Source organism: Myxine glutinosa, chromosome 3 (genome assembly GCF_964187855.1).
Source record: "Myxine glutinosa chromosome 3, kmMyxGlut1.1, whole genome shotgun sequence".
NCBI lineage: Eukaryota > Metazoa > Chordata > Myxini > Myxiniformes > Myxinidae > Myxine > Myxine glutinosa.
The window spans coordinates 133,131,041-133,153,085 of NC_136263.1; the positions used below are offsets into that span (position 1 = coordinate 133,131,041).

At 43.8% G+C, this 22,045-nt stretch overlaps 1 protein-coding gene across 2 annotated transcripts in view; it reads left to right on the plus strand.

The window, feature by feature from the left end:
* Positions 1-22,045, plus strand: part of LOC137423207 (myoferlin) — a 213,775-nt gene that overhangs the window by 134,209 nt on the left and 57,521 nt on the right. For both annotated transcript variants that reach the window (XM_068110102.2, XM_068110103.2), the window contains exons 40-43: positions 342-446; positions 13,714-13,842; positions 16,756-16,911; positions 20,806-20,897. In XM_068110102.2, the coding sequence (XP_067966203.2) occupies positions 342-446; positions 13,714-13,842; positions 16,756-16,911; positions 20,806-20,897 (482 nt within the window). The remainder of the gene's footprint in view (positions 1-341; positions 447-13,713; positions 13,843-16,755; positions 16,912-20,805; positions 20,898-22,045) is intronic.

The window sequence follows — 22,045 nt, forward strand, 5'->3', positions numbered from 1 at the left end:
CAACGGCAACCTGCTTTATTGACTTTGATGTAATACCTGTGATGCATTTGTGGAAGGTGACTGGCAGTATTCAATCATATCTTTCCTCATCTCTACCTTGGATATGTATGTTCATGTTATTTGGGAATGTCTGGGTGGCTATCAGTCATTATATATTTGAGAGTATTCATAAAGCTGATCACATGTTCCAAATACTTTCCGACATGCAATCATTTATTAGTAATATTCAATACTAGTTAATATAAATTGATGTCTGATTATTAGATGAATATGATGTATATTATAAATTTTCTGTTATAAATATTGTGCCACCTTGAGTATTATTCATCAACGTTCTTCAGATCACTGAAGATGATCTCCTGGATTGGTGGAGCAAATTCTATGCCTCCAAAGGAGAAATCACCAAGTGTGGCACATACCTTGAGAAAGGCTTTGACACCTTGAAGGTATGATGGTAACACCACTTTGATGCTTGCAGGCTAATTTTTGTGTGGATTGAAAGAAATATAGATTAATTATGCCTCCGCCTACAAAGTCGCAGGAGGCATTATGTTTTCGGGGTTGTCCGTCCGTCCGGCCCGGCCGTACAGGCTAAACCTCGTTTTTCTCAGCAACTATATGTCCGATTGAGACAAACTTTCAGGGTAGGAACGACACCCTTGCAGAATGTTTTTATGATAGGCCTAATTGTGATGTCATAGGTCACATGGTATTTTTTTTTTTTTTTTTTGTACACTGAATCGAGGCTCGTGAAAGAGCTAACATTTATTTCACAAACAAATCAACCAGACAAACAAAATATATACAAAGAGGGAGCGGATTACAAGATGGGGAGAGAAGGGGAAGCACACAAACACAACATTTGAGAGCAGGGAGAAGTGTGGGAGGGAGAGGGCTTGGGGGGAGGAGGCGTGGGAAGGGGGGGGGGGGAGATGTATAAAACAAAAGGGGACCGAAATTAGCGGGGGTAGAAAAGATCAAGGTTTTGGATGGGGGAAGATAAGAGATGGTGGTGAACAGCTGTTTTAAAGACCTGGAGGGTGGAGTGGGATTGAAGAGAGTGAGGGAGTTTGTTCCAGAGGTGGGAGAAAAGAGAAATGAAGGAGTGAAGGTGAGCAGAAAGTCTTGATTTTGGCAGTTTAACCATGAGAGGGTTGCAGGCAGATCTTGTGCGACCTGCAGGAATATTTAGGGGACAGAGCCCAGAGAGAGCTGGGGGGACAAGGCCAGAGAGGAGTCGGTAGAAGACGGAAAGACCACCAACCTGCCTGCGGTGAGTGAGTGAAAGGCCCTTGGAGTTAGCTTCATCGCGGGAGATTGCAATAATTCTGAACGCTTTGGTTTCAACAGCGTGAAGACGAGCTAGGTGTGAGGCAGGACCACCAGACCAGAGGGGAGAGCAGTATTCCATAGAGCTGCGGATGAAAGCCTTGTAAGTGGTGAGGAGCTCAGGTGTACCAAGGAAGGACTTCGCACGACGGAGGATGCCCAGTCGGCGACTGGCTTTGGAGGCCAGATTTGAAATGTGGTTTTCCCAGGAAAGATCATGGCAGATAGTGAGACCCAAAAGATTGAGTGACAGAACTTCTTGGAGAGGATTATTCAGAAAGTGGATGGGAGGGTTGTCCAGTCGGTCTTTTCGGAGAGACATCGTAAGAGTGTGAGATTTGTCAGGATTGAAAGACATGTTCCATTTGTTTGCCCAGTCTGTGATTTTGTCCAGGTCTGCAGAGAGTGAGGAGGCTGCAGACTGCCAATCTGAGGGATGAGGAATGGAGCGACAGAGAGTGGAGTCGTCAGCAAAGAGATAGAGAGGATTTTCAAGAGAGTCAGAGAGATCATTGATGAAGACCAGAAAAAGCATAGGGCCCAGAACACTGCCTAGGGGAACTCCAGCCTGAACAGGAAGAGGAGATGAGAGAAAAACCCATTTCAGGGCCACACGTTGACTACGACCAGAGAGGAAGTCCGCCAGCCATGCGTGGAGATTTCCATGGATACCAAAGGAGGAGAGTTTGGTGAGCAGAGCGGGTGCCAGACCGTATCGAAGGCACGTGAAATGTCAAGGGAGACAGCTCTAATTTCCTGTTTGGCGTTGAGGACCTCCATCCATTGTTGAGGAAGCAGAAGCAGCATGTCCAGAGTAGAGTGACCAGGTCTGAAACCAAATTGATGGTCAGAGATCAAGCCATTGGAGAAGAGGAAAGATTTCATATCTGAAGCAATGATGGATTCCATGACTTTGCTGATAATTGGGAGAAGGCTGATTGGTCTGTAGTTGCTAGGATCTGTTTTTGCACCTTTTTTGTGCAAAGCGGTGATGTTGGCTGATTTCCAAGCAGATGGCAGATGACCTTGAGCAAAAGAGAGGGTGAAGAGAACAGAAAGAGGGAGTGAAAGAGCGTAAGAACATGATTTTAGGACCCGTGGGCTGATGCCGTCAGGACCAGTTGCAGAATCAGAGTCGAGGGTTGACAGAAAATTTTCCTCCTTCTCAGGAGGAAAGGACACAGAGTCCAGGACCAGCTGGGTACGACTGGGTACGGTGGGTACAGAGAGGGATGGGTTTGGGACACAAGATTTAGAGGCAAACACAGAGTTGAGGCATTCAGCTTTTTCACGTGCGGAGTCAGCCGTGTAGCCGTTTGAGGTGAGGGAGGGGATGGAGGGGGAACAAACACCAGAAACAGATTTGACCAGACGCCACCAGGATTTGGAAGAGGGAGACAGATAAGAGAGTTCGGTCTTGAGAACGGTGAGATATTGTTTCCTGGCTCTCCTGAGGGTGGACACACACTTGTTTCGGGCTTTGTGAAAGGAAATGAGATTTCCTTCCGTTGGATTTGCTTTCCAGGAGACGAAAGCAAGTTGTTTCTGAGCAACAGCCTCACTACAAGATTCCGTGTACCATGGACGGGAGGAAGGGTATGACAACTGAATACGAGATTGGATACATCTGTGCATGAGAGAGAGCAATTTACTTTGAAAGAATTCCCAGGTTGAGTTGATGTCAGAGGCGGTAGAGATGGGAGACCAGTCCAGATGATTGATGGCTGCTTGAAGACCGTGCCAGTTGGCCTGAGTGAAATGCCAGACTTATCGACGCTGAGGAGGCTCTCTGAGAATGGTCAGAGAGATGTCCACTTTAACAAGCACATGATCAGACGAGCCGATTGGAGCAGAAGAAGAGCAGCAGACATTTTCCGGGAAGTTAGTCATAACCAAGTCCAGAAGAGAAGATGCTCCATTGACCGAGATCTGGGTCGGGAAATTGACAGATTGTGTCAGTCCCAGTGAGTCGCAGAAGTCCTTTGCTGAAGAGCCATGGCTGGTGAGAGAGGGGACACACACCCAGCCAACTGGCATGGTGACAATTGAAATCACCACATATGAGGAAGAGAGAGTTGGGATGGGTAGATAGAAGTTGGTCCATATTATCAGACAGCGAGATGTAGATGGAGTCATCACTGTTTGGTGGACGGTACAACACACATGTGAACAAAAGGTGGGAGCGAAGGGGAAGCCGTAGCCAAAGGTATTCCTGGGGGTGAGGTGGAGAGAGGGCAGTGGAGGGCGAGTGAGGAAGAGAGTTTTTTATAAAGATAGCAACCCCACCTCCAGGACGAGGCTCATGTCTATCATACCAGAGGAGGGAGTAACCTGGGAGAGATACCAAGGCATCAGAGACATCATGAAGGAGGAAAGTTTCTGTTAAGCAGATCACATCTGGTTTTTCAGAAGCAACCTGTATGGAGAGATCAGTCAAGTTTGAGCGAAGGCCCCGAATGTTTGAGGTCCATACCGTTAATGAAGAGGAAGGGGGAGCATCGGATACAGAACGGGGGGGGGGGGGGGGATGGGTAGGGTAAGATGTGGAAGAGGAGGAAGAGGTAGGGAGAGCTGTTGAAGGTGTGTCAGAGATTTCAGAATAGCTTGGAGAAAGGGAAGATTGGGGTGGACAAAAGGTTTGATGGAGATTGGGTGAGGCACAGTGAGGTGTTATTTGAGGAGGGGGAAGAGTGAGGCAGAAGGTTGGGGGAGATGAAGGTGAAAGTTGGAAGGGGGAAGAAGCAGGGAGGATGCTTTGAGGAGGAGGGGTGAGAGGGGAGTCTAGGAGGGGAGGAGCGAGGGAGAGTCTCAGAGGGGAGGGGTGTGGGGGGAGTTTAGGAGGGAGGGGAGGGAAGGGGCAAGGGGGGAGATTTGAAAGGGATGGGTGATGGGGAAGATTTGGAGGGGAGGTGCAAGAGGGTAGATTTGGAGGGGAGGGGTGATGGGGAAGTTTTGGAGGGGAGGGGTGATGGGGAAGTTTTGGAGGGGAGGGGTGATGGGGAAGTTTTGGAGGGAAGGGGTGATGGGGACGATTTGGAGGGGAGGGGCAAGGGGGAAGATTTGAAAGGGATGCGTGATGGGGAAGATTTGGAGGGGAGGGGCAAGGGGGAATATTTGAAAGAGATGGGTGATGGGGAAGATTTGGAGGGGAGGGGTAGGGGGGTAGATTTGGAGGGGAGGGGTGATGGGGAAGTTTTGGAGGGGAGGGGTGAGATTGGATTTTGAAAAGTGTACGATTCATGGGAAACGAACACTTTTTGCAAAATGAGTTTGAGACCTTCGAGTCAAAAATACGTTTGAGGACGCTGAAGGAGGGGTGGAGGGCTGGAGAGTTTAGGGAATGTAGAAAAGAGGAACTGTAAGAGATGGTATTGTTATTTTTTTTTGGAATGAATAGATTTGGTGAGCAAGACGAAAGCATCCTTTTGTAGGAGAAGAAGAAAAAGGTGTTATAATATATGACAGAAAACAGTTGTTCAGGGGAGAGATTAAACATTTCTAACCACGTGACCGTGTGATCACGAACAACGTGAACGAAGAACGAATGAACAAATAAGAACAACAAATAAACGAATAAGAACTGAGAAGGAAATATTTTTTTTGGGGTTTTTTTTTTTGAGTAGAGATATTAAACAAGGAAGTATTGGGTGAACGACTGGGACGAAACAGAGAACGAAAATAATTCCAGCGCATTCGACGAACCCCTGAGAGAAAACAAAACCACATGGTCGGATACGGTAGCCTAAGCCTACTAGTACTAGTACTAGGCCTCAGAATACTCGACACGCATTAACCGACGATTGTGTATACATGTACGAAAAATTAACACCGAAAATTTTTCTAAAGACACGCTATAGGTACATACACCGAAAGATAGATACAGTCTCGACAAAAACACAATGGTGAAAAAATTACTTAGCTTCGAAAGCGTGAGCGCATGGACAGCTTTGAAAAGACGTGACCTCGCCGACAAAGATCTCGCGAGATCTCGAGATCTCGTATGGCAGCCAACTTGGATTAAAAGCAAATAACTAAAAAAGTATTTATCGGAAACCGCTGAATGGAAAAATTCGAAACTTGGCACATTGTCAAGTACGCCTAATGGGGAACAAAAGCATGATAATGATGACACCATAGGTGAAGTGGTATACCAGTCAAAAATGTTTTAATCGAATTCCTTTTCCTAAAAATCAGAAATTGTATGCACATGATCTATGACCCATTTGTATTGAAATATTAAACTTATGACATCATAGGTCACATGGGTTGGGACTATATTGGATTGAAGGAAAATATTAAATAATTATATCTCTGAAACCACTCACCCTATCAATGCGAAATTAAATATCTAACTACTGCTGCATGTGGGTTGAAAATTATGATGTCATAGGTCACGTGGTTTGGTAGCCATCTAGGATAGAAAAACTAGCCTTATCCCATCAACACGGAACTTCACATACATGATCCCCTACCCATACATATGCAGAGTGATGGCATCTACCCGGTGTGAGACTATGCGGAGGCATATTGGTGACAGTCGCATTGTCCTAGTTTTTTTAATAATATGCTTTTAAAATATATAATATAACATCTAGATATCTGATTGTAATGCCATAAAATAAATTATTTTCGATCAAACTTCTTGCGAGGTGAAAAAGACATAATTAAAAAGCATTGTCAGCGACTTTACATGTTAGGTCAAATTTAAGAAGATAAGCAGCATTCTGCTGAATAGTGCTCACAGCTGTCCGTTTGACTGTGGTTGCGTCCATCTCATTATTCTCCCTCACTTTTACGTTTATCCCTGTTATTTGATCATAAGGTAATCCATTCATTTTGCATGTTTTCTGTTCTTTGATTTCCAGGCCCTTGTAAAGTCGCCATTTTTATCTCCTTTCATGTCTTGATACAAACTTAACGAAATTAATTTCTCCATTATTTCTTGTTTCTTGTAGTCTTTGAATTGGTAGCATTATATGCATACTATAGTGCTGCACTGCAATTTTCACATGTCTTAATTTTCCATTAACCTATTTTTTGTTTTCATGTCTTCCCATACAGTATTTAACATACTAGGTTAATTCTGATGGTATGCCTTGTAATGTTGATACAATTTATACAATAAGGTGTGTGTGTGTGTGTGTGTGTGTGTGTGTGTGTGTGTGTGTGTGTGTGTGTGTGTGTGTGTGTGTGTGTGTGTGTGTGTGTGTGTGTGTGTGTGTGTGTGTGTGTGTGTGTGTGTGTGTGTGTGTGTGTGTGTGTGTGTGTGTGTGTGTGTGTGTGTGTGTGTGTGTGTGTGTGTGTGTGTGTAAATAAATATATAAATTTAAATATGCGAGCACCAGCCATGATTTACATATCGCACTGTGAAAACTGCATAAACAGCATAATCCATAAAGAACAAACGGCCTGGCTTCCACCCAGACCATCGTTCCTGCCAATGCAAACCAAAACCAGGTAGTGCAATGCGATCAGTGGATATATAAATCTATGGCATACAGTATGATGAATGATGTTCTAATCTCCTATGGACACAAGTCCGAGACCAAAGCATCAACTCCCTCCCGGAGGCATCAGCCTGTCCACTCTGTCAACACAGAGATTTAATTATTTGGTCGACATTGGTCAAACATCAAACATAGCCGCTGATCCGGATTTCGTGTTTATTTATCCTCTAATGAAGGCAACTTTATAAAGGATAAAAAAACATCTAAAGAATTAAACACAACTTCGGATGTGTACTACAACCGCATGGCCAGAGCACACAGTCCAACAAGTCTGTCCCATAAGCATAAACATGCACCTTAGCCTGAAGGCTGAAGCACATGGTCAATCAAAACACATACATCCTAACCCCAAAGGGCCAGAATGAATGGTCATACAATTTGACCTCTCCTCCATAGGAAGGAGTCCCCAGAACTTCAACACCATGCTGTCCTGATTTTGGGCCTTTGCCCTCATCGGGATGGCATGCTGCATGAAAATCCAACCAAAGAGCACTAAATTAGTCTTTTAAATGAAAAGGCACCTTCTGGCTCTAATGGTGAGCACCAGCTACGGATTACGTCTCGCTTGGTTAAAAAAAACACACAATCCGTAAAGAACGAACAGCCTGTCATCATCATCTCGACTGATTATGAATAAGTTCCTCTACAATGTATGAGTACTTGTTGTTATTGCACTTGCGAAATGAGTACTTACATGTGTTACTGGGTGTATTTACTTTGTATGCAAAAATTAGGCTCATGGTATAAAGGCAACATACTGGCATTGGGGAAGTGGGACCATGGTTTATATATATATATATTTTTAAGTTGTAGTCTCCAGCCACAGACTATATAGTCCTTATCGAGGCCGGGCCTAAATAAAAGACCTAAAAGGCCTAAAAAGTTAAGAAAGAGAGAATAGTCTAAGCTTTTGAGGAAGTAAAAAATCTGCTTTTTGAAAAGGGGAAGGTCGTAATTGTTTGGAAAGACATGAGAAGGTAAAGAATTCGAGTTTGGCAGTGGTGGGGAAGAAACAAACATCATAACGGCCCAAACGTGAGTTGCAATTGGCCACACAATAATCATGTGATGTCATGGCTTGGAAAGTATTCTGTGGTCTCCCTAATGGCGGAGGTTCACAAGCAGCAAGTTCTTGGGAGCAGAAACCGAAGTAATATCTGTAGAGAAGAGAAAGAGCCGACTTTACGGCATATTTACAGCGGGTCGAGTTTTTAGGTCAGCTTGGGAGAGTTGACGACTCGGATTACATTGGATTCAATTCTGTCCGGTAAGTATGTGGAGCTAGAACCTCCCCAGATGTGAGAGCTGTACTCTATACAAGGACAAATCAATCTTTTACATAGTTGAAGCAACTGTTGAGAGGAGAAGAATCTTCGACATCTGAATAGGACTCCCAGTTTATTCGAGGCAGACTTAGCTATTTGTGTAATGTGTGGATTCCAGGATAGATTTGATGTTAGGGTAATACCTAGTAGGTTTATTGAATCATATGGTGTAATTGTGGAGCTTTCAAATGAGATTGAGAGTTTAGAGGAGTTTTAGAGATACAGTGCATTCAGAAAGTATTCAGACCCTTTCACTTCTTTCACATTTTGTTATGTTGCAGCCTTATGCTGAAATTGTTTAAATTCATTTTTTCCCTCATCAATCTACATTCAATACCCCATAATGACAAAGAGAAAACAGGATTTTAGAAAGTTTTGCAAATTTATTAAAAAGAAAAAACTGAAATATCACATTTACATAAGTATTCATACCCTTTGCTATGACACTTGAAATTTAGCTCAGGTGCCTCCCATTTCTCTTGATCATCTTTGAGATGTTTCTCCACCTTGATTGGAGTCCACCTGTGGTAAATTCAATTGATTGCACATGATTTGGAAAGGCACACACCTGTCTATATAAGGTCTCACAGCTGACAATGCATATCAGAGCAAAAACCAAGCCATGAGGTCGAAGGAACTGCCTGCAGAGCTCAGAGACAGGATTGTGTCGATGCACAGATCAGGGGAAGCCTACCAAAAAAATTCTGCTGCATTGAAAGTTCCCAAGAGCACAGTGGCCTCCATAATTCTTAAATGGAAGAAGTTTGGAACAACCAGGACTTCCTAGAGCTGGCCGCCCGGCCAAACTGAGCAATCGGTGGAGAAGGGCCTTGGTAAGAGTAAGAGAGGTCACCAGGAACCCGATGGTAAATCTGGCTGAGCTCCAGATATCCTGTGTGGAGATGTGAGAAACTTCAAGAAGGACAACCATCACTGCAACACTCCACCGATCTGGGCTTTATGGCAGAGTGGCCAGACGGAAGCCTTTCCTCAGTGAAAGACACATGAAAGCCTGCTTGGTGTTTGCAAAAAAAGCACCTTAAAGGACTCTAAGACTGTGAGAAACAAGATTCTGTGCTCTGATGAAACCAAGATTGAACTGTTTGGCCTCAATTCTAAGCGTCATGTCTGGAGGAAACCAGGCACTGCTCATCATCTGCCCAATACCATCCCAACAGTGAAGCATGGTGGTGGCAGCATCATGCTGTGGGGGTGTTTTTCAGCAGCAGGGACTGAGGGACTGGTCAGGGTTGAGGGAACAATGAATGGAGCAAAGTGCAGAGACATCCTTAATCTAAACCTGAAACAGAGAATTCAGGACCTCAGACTGGGCCAAAGGTTCACCTTCCAACAGGACAATGACCCTAAGCACACAGCCAAGACAACACAGGAGTGGCTTCGGGACAACTCTGTGAAGGTCCTTGAGTGGCGCCGCCAGAGCCCTGACTTGAACCCAATCGAACATCTCTGGAGAGACCTGAAAATGGCTGTCCACCGACGGTCCCCATCCAACCTGACAAAGCTTGAGAGGATCTGCAATGAAGAATGGCAGAAAATACCCAAATCCAGGTGTGCAAAGCTTGTCGCGTCATACCCAAGAAGACTCGAGGCTGTAATCGCTGCCAAAGGTGCTCCAACTAAGTACTGAGTTAAGGGTCCGAATACTTATGTCGATGTGATATTTCAGTTTTTTGTCTTTTTAATAAATTTGCAAAACTTTCTAAAACCATGTTTTGTCTTTGGCATAATGGGGTATTGAGCGTAGATTGATGAGGGAAAAAATGAATTTAAACGATTTCAGCATAAGGCTGCAACATAACAAAATGTGAAAAAGTGAAGGGGTCTGAATACTTTCTGAATGCACTGTAGATGGGGTGAAATTGAGTTTTAGAAGCATTCCCTGAAACTTCCCTGAAAATGTCTGCTGCTCTTCTTCTGCTCCAATCGGCTCATCTGATCATGTGCTTGTCAAAGTGGACATCTCTCTCACCATTCTCAGAGAGCCTCCTCAGCGTCGACGAGTCTGGCATTTCACTCAGGCCAACTGGCACTGTCTTCAAGCAGCCATCAATCATCTGGACTGGTCTCCCATCTCTACCGCCTCTGACATCAACTCATCCTGGGAATTCTTTCAAAGTAAATTGCTCTCTCTCATGCACAGATTTATCCCATCTCGTCTTCAGTTGTCATACCCTTCCTCCCGTCCATGGTACACGGAATCTTGTGGTGAGGCTGTTGCCCTGAAACAACTTGCTTTCGTCTCCTGGAAAGCAAATCCAACGGAAGGAAATCTCATTTCCTTTCACAAAGCCCGAAACAAGTGTGTGTCCACCCTCAGGAGAGCCAGGAAACAATATCTCACCGTTCTCAAGACCGAACTCTCTTGTCTGTCTCCCTCTTCCAAATCCTGGTGGCGTCTGGTCAAATCTGTTTCTGGTGTTTGTTCCCCCTCCATCCCCTCCGTCACCTCAAACGGCTTAACGGCTGACTCCGCACGTGAAAAAGCTGAATGCCTCAACTCTGTGTTTGCCTCTAAATCTTGTGTCCCAAACCCATCCCTCTCTGTACCCACCATACCCAGTCGTACCCAGCTGCTCCTGGACTCTGTGTCCTTTCCTCCTGACAAGGTGGAAAAGTTTCTGTCAACCCTCGACTCTGATTCTGCAACTGGTCCTGACGGCATCAGCCCACGGGTCCTAAAATCATGTTCTTCCGCTCTTTCACTCCCTCTTTCTGTTCTCTTCACCCTCTCCTTTGCTCAAGGTCATCTGCCATCTGCTTGGAAATCGGCCAACATCACCGCTTTGCACAAAAAAGGTGCAAAAACAGATCCCAGCAACTACAGACCAATCAGCCTTCTCCCAATTATCAGCAAAGTCATGGAATCCATCATTGCTTCAGATATGAAATCTTTCCTCTTCTCCAATGGCTTGATCTCTGATCATCAATTTGGTTTCAGACCTGGTCACTCTACTCTGGACATGCTGCTTCTGCTTTCTCAACAATGGATGGAGGTCCTCAACGCCAAACAGGAAATTAGAGCTGTCTCCCTTGACATTTCACGTGCCTTCGATACGGTCTGGCACCCTGCTCTGCTCACCAAACTCTCCTCCTTTGGTATCCATGGAAATCTCCACGCATGGCTGGCGGACTTCCTCTCTGGTCGTAGTCAACGTGTGGCCCTGAATGGGTTTCTCTCATCTCCTCTCCCTGTTCAGGCTGGAGTTCCCCAAGGTAGTGTTCTGGGCCCTGTGCTTTTCCTGGTCTTCATCAATGATCTCTCTGACTCTCTTGAAAATCCTCTCTATCTCTTTGCTGACGACTCTACTCTCTGTCGCTCCATTCCTCATCCCTCAGATCGGCAGACTGCAGCCTCCTCACTCTCTGCAGACCTGGACAAAATCACAGACTGGGCAAACAAATGGAACATGTCTTTCAATCCTGATAAATCTCACACTCTTACGATGTCTCTCCGAAAAGACCGAATGGAAAACCCTCCCATCCACTTTCTGAATAATCCTCTCCAAGAAGTTCTGTCACTCAAGCTTTTGGGTCTCACTGTTTGCCATGATCTTTCCTGGGAAAACCACATTTCAAATCTGGCCTCCAAAGCCAGTCGCCGACTGGGCATCCTCCGTCGTGTGAAGTCCTTCCTTGACACACCTGAGCTCCTCACCACATACAAGGCTTTCATCCGCAGCTCTATGGAATACTGCTCTCCCCTCTGGTCTGGTGCTCCTGCCTCACACCTAGCCCGTCTTCACGCTGTTGAAACCAAAGCGTTCAGAATCATTAGAATCTCCCGCGATGAAGCTAACTCCAAGGGCCTTTCACTCACTCACCGCAGGCAGGTTGGTGGTCTTTCCGTCTTCTACCGACTCCTCTCTGGCCTTGCCCCCCCAGCCCTCTCTGGGCTCTGTCCCCCAAATATTCCTACAGGTCGCACAAGATCTGCCTGCAACCCTCTTATGGTTAAACTGCCAAAATCAAGACTTTCTGCTCACCTTCACTCCTTCATTCCTCTTTTCTCCCGCCTCTGGAACAAACTCCCTCACTCTCTTCAATCCCACTCTACCCTCCAGGTCTTTTAAACAGCTGTTCACCACCATCTCTTATCCTCCCCCATCCAAAACCTTGATCTTTTCTACCCCCGCTAATTTCGGTCCCCATGTGTTTTATACCTCTCCCCCTCCCCGCCCCCTCCCCTTCCCACACCTCCTGCCCCCAAGCCCTCTCCCTCCCACACTTCTCCCTGCTCTCAAATGTTGTGGTTGTGTGCTTCCCCTTCTCTCCCCATCTTGGCTTCCACTCCCTCTTTTGTATATTTTGTTTGTCTGGTTGATTTGTTTGTGAAATAAATGTTAGCTCTTTCACGAGCCTCGATTCAGTATACAAAAATAAAAATTAAAAAAATTGCATTTAACCTGATTACATTTGCCCCACTGGGAGATACTGTCCAAATCCGATCTTAAAGAGGTGACTGTGATCAAAGGAGATATAGATTGAGTGAGGGAAGATGGAGCAGATGGGAAAAACATGGAGGAATGTAATGTTGAGTCATCAGCATATGAGTGCATTTGGTTATTTGTAGAAGAAAGAAGGTCATTGATAAAAAGAAGGAAGAGCGTTGGAGACAGGACAGAACCCTGAGTGACACTTCTTTTGATAGGGAAGGAGGGAGATGTTGAACCACCAACAATTACGGAGATAGAGTAGTCGGAGAGAAAGCTCGATACGAGAGAGCAGGGTGAAGCAGGAAAGCCGGAGGTGGGAAGCTTGGCTATCAGACCCCGATGCCAAACTCTGTCAGGCTTTTGAGATGTCAAGGCCTACAGAAAAGGATTCCCCAAAGTCTCAGAGAAGAGGCTCAAACATTTGTAATGTAAGAAAGAATATCACTGGTAGTTGTTGCCTTGCGAAAGCCATATTGATTGTCAGATAGAAGACCGAGATTCAAGATGCTTGACTTGATCTGTACTTGATCTGTACTTGAGCTGTACTTGAGCTTGGAAATGGTTATTGAGAAGACATTCAAAGACTTTGGAAATAGTACAAGTCAGAGCAATAGGACGGTAGTTGTATGGGTTTGAACGATTACCATTCTTTAAAATTGGCTCTAGTAAGGCTTGCTTTCGGGAAACAGGAAAAGTTTGGGTTTTTAAACAAAAACGAAACAACTGAGCAAGCACAAGTTGAACACAAGTTAGGGAATGAGATACCAAATAGGAGAGAGATAGAGAGGAGGCACAAATGCACATCTTTCAGGGATTGCATCTAAATGGAAAGAGATAGAAAAACAGTAACCTTCACATTAAAGGGTTCAGTTAGGTTGGAGTGTTGTTGGTGTTGATATCATCTGATTTGATCTGTACTTGAGTAGTGTGGAAAATTCTCCCCTTTTCAAAATTCCATGTGCTGCTTGCATTTTTCATGTTTCCAAAACTTCCGATGACTTGCTTTGTGATTTTATTGCGTTAAAATAACTGACATAATCACCTCCTTCCGACCCTCCCCTAAACTCTTCTGTACTTTCCTCAATATTTGGCCTACAGGTGTACCCCACAGAGTTGGAGGAGGTGAAAGAATTCTATGGTTTGCGGGATTTCTGCCAGGCGTTTACGTTGTACCGTGGAAAGGTGGATGAGAGTGATGAAGATCAGACAATCGCAGGAGAGTTCAAGGTGTGTTTGATCATGAACCAACAATTGTTTAAAGCCCACAGTACCTTGTGATGTACAAGTTTAACCAAAATAGTAAAACTGCAGAATTTGTGAATTTTAGCATTGCAATTTTATGAAACCATTAAATTGCTAATTTTCTGATCATCATAAACATGTCATAATAATTTTGTTGATTTTAAACAAACACTATAGTTGTTTAGAATGCAGTGCATTGCTGCAGGTAGCATCATTGATTGGGAGATGTCATAATATAATTTCCCCTTTATTGTAGAGCATGATGTCAGAGTTGAATCCGTTTTCATGTCAATAAGTGTTAATCAAGTCTGCAGTCTGACTTTGTCAATACCTGACCTCGATTGTGAAAAAGTTTTTTTTTCTTGAAGTTGCAACTATTTTCTCGGGGCTGGCAGGCAAAAAATGTTCCATAATATTTCTATAGAACATTAATTGCAGGTGTGCATGTTTTCATAATGTTGTGATCATGGTCGGTCTGGATATGACACTTAACTAAACAGATAGTATGAAATAACTAACATTATATGGAAGATTGATTATTTTACTCACTAGAAGCCAAAAACCACAACAATACATATGTTTAGCTTGGTCATTCATGCTGGTTATTTTGATTTAAAAAAAATTGAGGCCTTACTGATGCCATTTTATAAACAGCAACGGTACCCGCCCTACGGGCGGGGCTTCAATTGGGAAGCCGAAATGAAAAGGCAAAATATCAGAAATTGAAGGCAGAAATTTTTTTTTTTTAACTATTCATACAAAACATCCGTCAAATCATATCACACGTAAATCAACAAAATCAAAACAGTATCTTTAGAATTTCAATAAAAGCCGCATCACTGTTCATATCGGTAAATATTATTCCATCGTGTTTCAAATCGTGGTATCAACTGTACACTTTTCTTTAGGAAAAAAGAATTGAATGATTTTGTACCTCTTCTTCAGCTTAGAACTTCAGGATAGACGACATTGCTGATAAAAGTTCCTTTTCTCGAATTGCACGAATATGTGAATTGTGATTGTGTTTCATTGTGATGTTTGTGCGGCGACGGGCGGTGTGTACAAAGGGCAGGGACTTTATCAACGCCAGCTGATGACTCGCGCTTACTGTGAATTCCTTGTTCGTGGGACACTGTCTCAAGCCCCAGTCCCCATCAAGGATGGGGCTCAGCGGTTTACCCGAGCCTGACGGCGAAGGGCAAGGCACACGCTGGCCCGTCCAATGTAGCGCGCATGCGGCTCCGGACATCAAAGGGCATTAAACGTTCATTAAACATTAAACGTTCATTAAATGATTACGAAACGAAAAACATTACGAAATTACGTTCACACCGTCACCTCAAACACTACCGTGAACACATACATCGTCACAACATCGTCACAATGAGAACATCGTCACAATGAACGTTATGCGAACGCGAATGTTATGTGGGAGTCCAAACCTGAGAATGCTGGACACCAAAGCTGAAATTGGGAAAACTAAATAGCCTATTTTACTCCCTGGGGTCCAAGGATTACCCACCCAAAATATCTTTGCGATCGGTTCAGCAGTTTTTACTGTACCTTCGAACAGACAGATGGACATTTGGTGAATTATAGTAAGATGACATGACTGCTTAGATTTTATAGCAATTCCTATATGAAATGGAGAGTCATAATAGTCTGAGATTTTAACAACTAGTACACCCTCTCACTATGGGAGCGGAAAAAAGGATCATTCCTCTTTGGGGTATGTAGATTACAGTCGATCTATGGTCGGATCTCAAGAACATTGGGTGTGTGTTCATTTACCAAGTTTCTTGTGGAGAGATCGCCAAGTGGTTTAAGCATTTGAGCAAGCACTCCATTCAAAACCGTTAAGGAACGGCTGGCTTGGCAAGTGCTGGCTAGCTGCTTGGTAAAGGAGCACAACCCGAGCTTCTCCCTTTCAGTTTCATATCAAATAGCAGGAGCGAGTTTCAAAAGTTCGCTACGAAAAATGCCACGGTAGCGGCAAAAAAGGGCCATGTTATGAATCCAACATTTGTGGGTTATATAGAGTACTGTAGATCTTCGCTTTGTTCTGTAAGTAAACCTTACTTCACGGATGTCGGGATTCCTCCAAATTTCTTCATTTAGTGTTATATAAAGACCATTAGCAACTTTTAAAAAAGCTAAGCATATGTGTTTGTGGTTTATAATATTTTTACTTCCTGTAGAAGCTATTGGTCCCACGGAAACACCATTGTAACTATAAGCTATTTATACACGTTATCACTGCAGGAAAAACGCCTTGGGGGAAGTGGGACATTATTAGTATTAATATTGTTTTGTAATAACATTAACAATATGCGATTATCATTTGTTTTGTTATTAAAAACGTCTTTGGAAAAACGCCACGATAAAAATCCTCTTCCTTGGACAAACGCCACGATAAAGCTAATTTAACATTGATATACACCTCAACAGGCAATGCCATTGACGGCAATGGCGGGGAACTGTTGGGGGAGAAAACCCCCTATGGGTGGGGGGGAAATGAATGTGCTACAACCTTCATTATGTAACCCTTCGTCATCCTGTCAAGTTTGGTTGAGATTGGATAAGTAACGACAGAATGTATTGGCGTCAAAAATTCATCAGACAGACGGACACAAAATGGCGTGTTTTAGTATGATTGTATATGGTTACAATGTATTTGTATATTCTCAAACAAATTGCAGAATTTTGTTTTCAACACATTATATTAAATTTGAAATCATCAATTGTAATGGATGAGTTATCTGCCCTCCTGGATGATGTAGATATTTTGGCCAAAGGACATAATTACAGAACATTGTGGTTTACTTTTTTTGCCAGAAAGGAATAGCCTTCCATGTTCCCTCTTTCCTGCAACATCATATATTTGTGTCGCTTCCTCAGGGTTCATTCAGGATCTATCCATTGCCAGATGATCCCACGTATCCAGAGCCACCTCTGCAGTTCAAACACTTGCCTGACGTGGGTCTCCAGGATTGCATTGTGCGTGTTTATGTTATTCAGGGAATTAACTTGCAACCAAAGGATTCCAACGGCAAGGTACAACCACAACTCCGTCATATTCCGTCATTTTGTCTTGTCTGTTGCTGTAATATTTTATCATGGGTCTTGTTTTCAACTCCAATTAAAAAGAAACTGCATTAGATAAACAGAAGGAGTCAGTGGACCTCAAAAGATGTGGGTGGATGTTAATAAGCTGGAGATGCTGTAAACCTTTATGTATACCACCCAAATCCTTCTACCACAGAATGTTTGGTCTGCATAGTTTCACCTTGGATGCTGCTTTTTTTCTTTGTTAGTAAAGAAAATTTAGTTTTCTGCAACTTTTGCATTTACGGTATATCTCAGCTTATTGAAGGCTATAGTAGGTGTCATTTCAATAAGTAAATGGTTTGCTGATGGAGTGAAGCAATCGTGCTGTTGCATACCGGTGTTGATACGAAATTGAGAAAATCTGTGACCATTGCACATTGGTTATTTTGGTTGGAGGTGTGTGGTGATGCCCTGGCAATATTTCTCTCGGAATCAACGATAAATATCTTGATGCTTGAAAACTGCCTTGTACTCTGCCCCTCACCACCAAGGACAGCTTAATTGTTTTGGAGATGCTAATTTTGAGACCCCCCTCTCCACACGTCCCCCCAGCTTGGCCCGACCCAAGTCACTTGCAATCATGTCTGCTCCTCTTTTCCCCACAAACCACCTGTAATCACATATTGCATACACATCAAGATTAATAGCATTGTTACCCTGCGCTCGCGAATCGAAAAGCGGAGTTAAGCATTCAGTTACGTACGTGTGCCGTGTGCCATGTCTGCATTTTAAAAATTCATTTTCTCGACAACCGTTGGTCCGATTGACATGAAATTTTACCCTAGGAGCGCCTCCGCCTGTATAAATTTTTTATTCATAATTATGACGTCATAGGTCACGTGGTGCAGACGCCATCTTGGAAAAACGTTACACCTCTATCTCCCAAACCGCTCAATGGAAAAATGGAAACATGGCTCATTGTCAAGTACTCCCCATGGGAAATAAGATATGTTGATGATGATGATGTCATCGTTGCCTTAATTATGACGTCATAATTCGACAAGTACAACGCTTGATCTGATCAGTATGAAAAAGCAAAAATTTCTCTGCAACTGTTAGTCCGATTGGCGTGGAATTTTTAAAATGATAATTGACGTCATAGGTCATGTGGTACAGGCGCCATGTTGGAAAAATCGAAAAAGGTTGCACCTCTATATCTCCGAAACTGCTCCATGGAAAAAAATTGAAACATTGCTCTTTGTCAAGTACTCCGCTTGGGGAATAAGATATTGTCATGCGACTCCGGTTAACACCAGAAGGTCGCGGAAGGACCGAAACGGATTTAATGGAGGCGATAACCAAACACGGATTCGGCTTTTTGTCGCGCGGGAGGAAGGAGGAAAATGGAAGCTGTGGAAGCACTTAACTGCAGACACTCCGATCCTGTAGAGGCAATTAACTCAAGTGGGCACAGGTTTAACAGGGGATGGAAAACAATACAAGGGTTTATTAAAGTAAAAAGGCACAGGAAAAAGCACGCGCCGGTAATAAATTGTCCTAAATCGGGACGTCCCCACACACATATATCAGAAACGAGACACAGGAATATGAATTAAAGGAAAAGAACACGTTGTGTAAAATGTAATGGGGATTGGCCTTATCTGTCCCTCGTCTTGCCTTGGTATCGTCCACCACGCGGCTCCAAGCTCCGCTCGTGCTCGCTCCGCCACCAGGCCTTGCTCCAAATTCCAAAGCACCCACGAGGTCCCACAGCAGGAAAAGCACCACGCGTCCAACGCAGGATAGCGGCTCCAAGCGAGGTCGATCTTCACACACGATCGGCCTGCCACCTCCGTCAGCTCTCCCGAAGCAAACGTGCAAGAAGCAAGCGAACTCCACTTGGGCTATGACTCGAGACGAAGCGCCGGATGTCCAAAAAGGCTAGCTGCGCAAACAAGAGCACGGACTGCAAGAGATGCAAGAGCCGCTAGAAACTGCCAGAGCTGCTTAGGACGAAGAAGAGACGAAAATGGCGTTCGGCGCTCCCTTAAATAACCTTTTCGGTGACGTCAGCCTTGGCGCGCTACCAACCAGCGACTTCCACCGAACCTTCCAGCTTCGCGCCTCGCACTCATTGGCTGGAGGTTCGCGCCCAGTGCGCCGACCAATCACAGGACCGTAGCTTGGTGATAGCACGTAGCGTGTGGCGTGGTGATAGCTCGTAGGTGCAGCTGGTGATAGCGCGTGGCACTCGGTGGTTAGGCCTGTCGGGGGTGTAATTGGCGGTGGCCATCATCGGCGGTGCCCCGGCCAGGTTTCCTTGCCTGTTCATCTTTCAAAGTCACTGTCGGGGAAGGGAGTCATTTAACGTTGCACTAAGGAGATCCTAACTAAGTGTTTACAGGTGTGCATTGCCATAAGGGACAAAGGTTTGGCTACCAGGTGTGGACACACAGGGGCGCTACTCTTTAATCCCTACACTACTTACCACTCGAACATCCTGGTATGTTCACAAGTATACATCTTACCCGACAAAACGCCTACACATGAAACTTATTACAAGGTAGATTCCTTACCGCGACAGATGAAGCATGTTACCTATTCAGATCTAGCTGGCTCTACATATCACTACCCCACCCGACATAACAATATGTTAATGATGATGTCATCGGCACCTTAATTATGACGTCATAATTCGACAAGTGCAGCACTTGATTCGATCAGTATGAATTTTTTTTTCTCTGCAATTCTTAGTCTGATTGACACGAAATTTTCACCATAGGAGGGCCTCCTCCTGTAGAATATTTTAATGATTATGGCATCATAGGTGACGTGGTACAGGCGCCATCTTGGAAAAACCGAACACCTCTATATCTCTGAAACTACTCCATGGAAAAAATTGAGACTTGGCTCATTGTCAACTACTCCCCATGGGGAATAAGATATGTTGATGATGTCATCGGTGCCTTCGTTATGACGTCATAATTTGACAAATATAACTGATCCATCCGATCATTTTTTTTTTTTTTTTTTCAGCAACTGTTGGTCTGATGGACACAATTTTCACCATAGGAGCACCTCCTCCTTTAGAATATTTTAATGATCATGACGTCATAGGTCATGTGTTACAGGCGCCATCTTGGAAAAACCAAAAAACGTTACACCTCTTTATCTCCAAAACCGCTCTATGGAAAAAATTGAAACGTGGCTCATTGTAAATAACTCCATATGGGGAATAGGTGTTGTTAACGATGACGTCATTGGTGCCATAATTACGACGTCATAATTCGACGGACAGTGCTTAGTCTGATCAGTTTGAGATTTATTGAGCATGATCTATGCAACAATTATATTAGAGAATATAAATTTATGATGTAATCGCTTACGTGGTCTGGCAGCCATATTGGATAAAAGAAAAAAAAGAAATGTTCAAAAACAGAAGAGTTGGCTCACACCAAGTTGATTGTGCAGGGTAAGTATTCTATGAATACCATCTAGTTGTGGAATATTTTAAGGTCGAAATTATATCCATATCGCTGTGATGTGTTGTGGCACAGGCTCGTTCGGGAGAATAATTGTTTTTCCTGAGCCTGTATTTCCGACCTGTAGCCATCCAGTACATTCGTATTACATACACAATCCCACATTCCTGCATACCATACACAATACACTAGACGCGAGATTCAGGTCAAGATGCCAAAACAAAATTACAACGGCAAGTGTATTTACACCGATAATAGTTTCAGCGAAAATCTCACCTGTCGAGAGCCCCACAACATTTTTACACTTACAATAAGTGATACCAAGTTGTATTTATGATAAAATGACCATTGACAAGCCATAGATGTGTATTCCGTGCCAGCGTTATCCTGTACATGCCATGTGTTTCACCTTGCACAGTGTGATCCTTACATCAAGATCAAATTGGGGAAGCACAGGGTCGATGATTCTGATAATTACAAGCCCAACACACTGAATCCAGTTTTTGGCAGGTACTACTTACTTTTTGAAATTGTACTTTACACAAAGTTTGTGCTCTGAATGTATGTACTTGCATTGAATGCTATTTCAGTGCTGAGTGTTCTTAAAGTCTGCATGTAAAGGTAAATAAAGTTTTGTTGTTGCCTTTGTTTGTCAACCAATAACTGTGTGGCTTAATTTGACATTAATAGATTTGTATATAATTGAGATGTTTGAATGTAAATTTTCATATAGTCAACTATTCAACACCAGATGTTGCTGAACTTTCTCTGCTCTGAATAAATAATTCTTCTTCTTCTTCTTTCATAAGCAGCACATGGCTGCGAGTGGCATCACTCGCTGGGGGCTCAGCTGTGCCACTGAGATGGTGCCCCCTGCAGTTTAGAGCAGGATTTTTTTTTTTTTTTTTTTTGCCAGAGTGCGAGTGATCGTCTACTGTTCGCGATTGATGCAGATATTTAACGTCCATCTAATGGTGAGAGATGGTATGCCCAGTTTAACTTCCAACTGATGGAATACATGATAACTTTCCTGCTTGTGAAACACTGGCACGACAGTTTTTAGCTGGATCGAGATTCAAACCCATGGTCGACAGCTCAGGCGAGTGTGCGTATATCTTGGTTATCATCCCAGTCCTTGAAATACATTGAAACCTGAGGATTCGAAAATTATCACTGGGTTGCTACACACGTGAGGTTTTCCAGCCAATCAGGGACTCACAAAGGAAATAGATGGATAGTAGAAAATGCTTTCCTCCTTTGCACTGGATTCTGGGTAACGTTGAGGTTTTTCTTGCACAAATCCTACATGATATTCATATGATTGAGGTGAGCATTTTCTTATTTTGTTTGTATCAAAAGTGGAGGCTCATGGAAAAGCTAGAACCATGAATAGATCATGATGTAATAGGACAAGAGGAGAGAGAGAGAGAGAGAGAGAGAGAGAGAGAGAGAGAGAGAGAGAGACAGACAGACAGACAGACAGACAGACAGACAGACAGACGCACACACACAGAGAGAGAGAGAGAGAGAGAGAGACGCACACACACACACACACAGAGAGAGAGAGAGAGAGAGAGACACACACACACACACACAGAGAGAGAGAGAGAGAGAGACACACACACAGAGAGAGAGAGAGAGACACAGAGAGAGAGAGA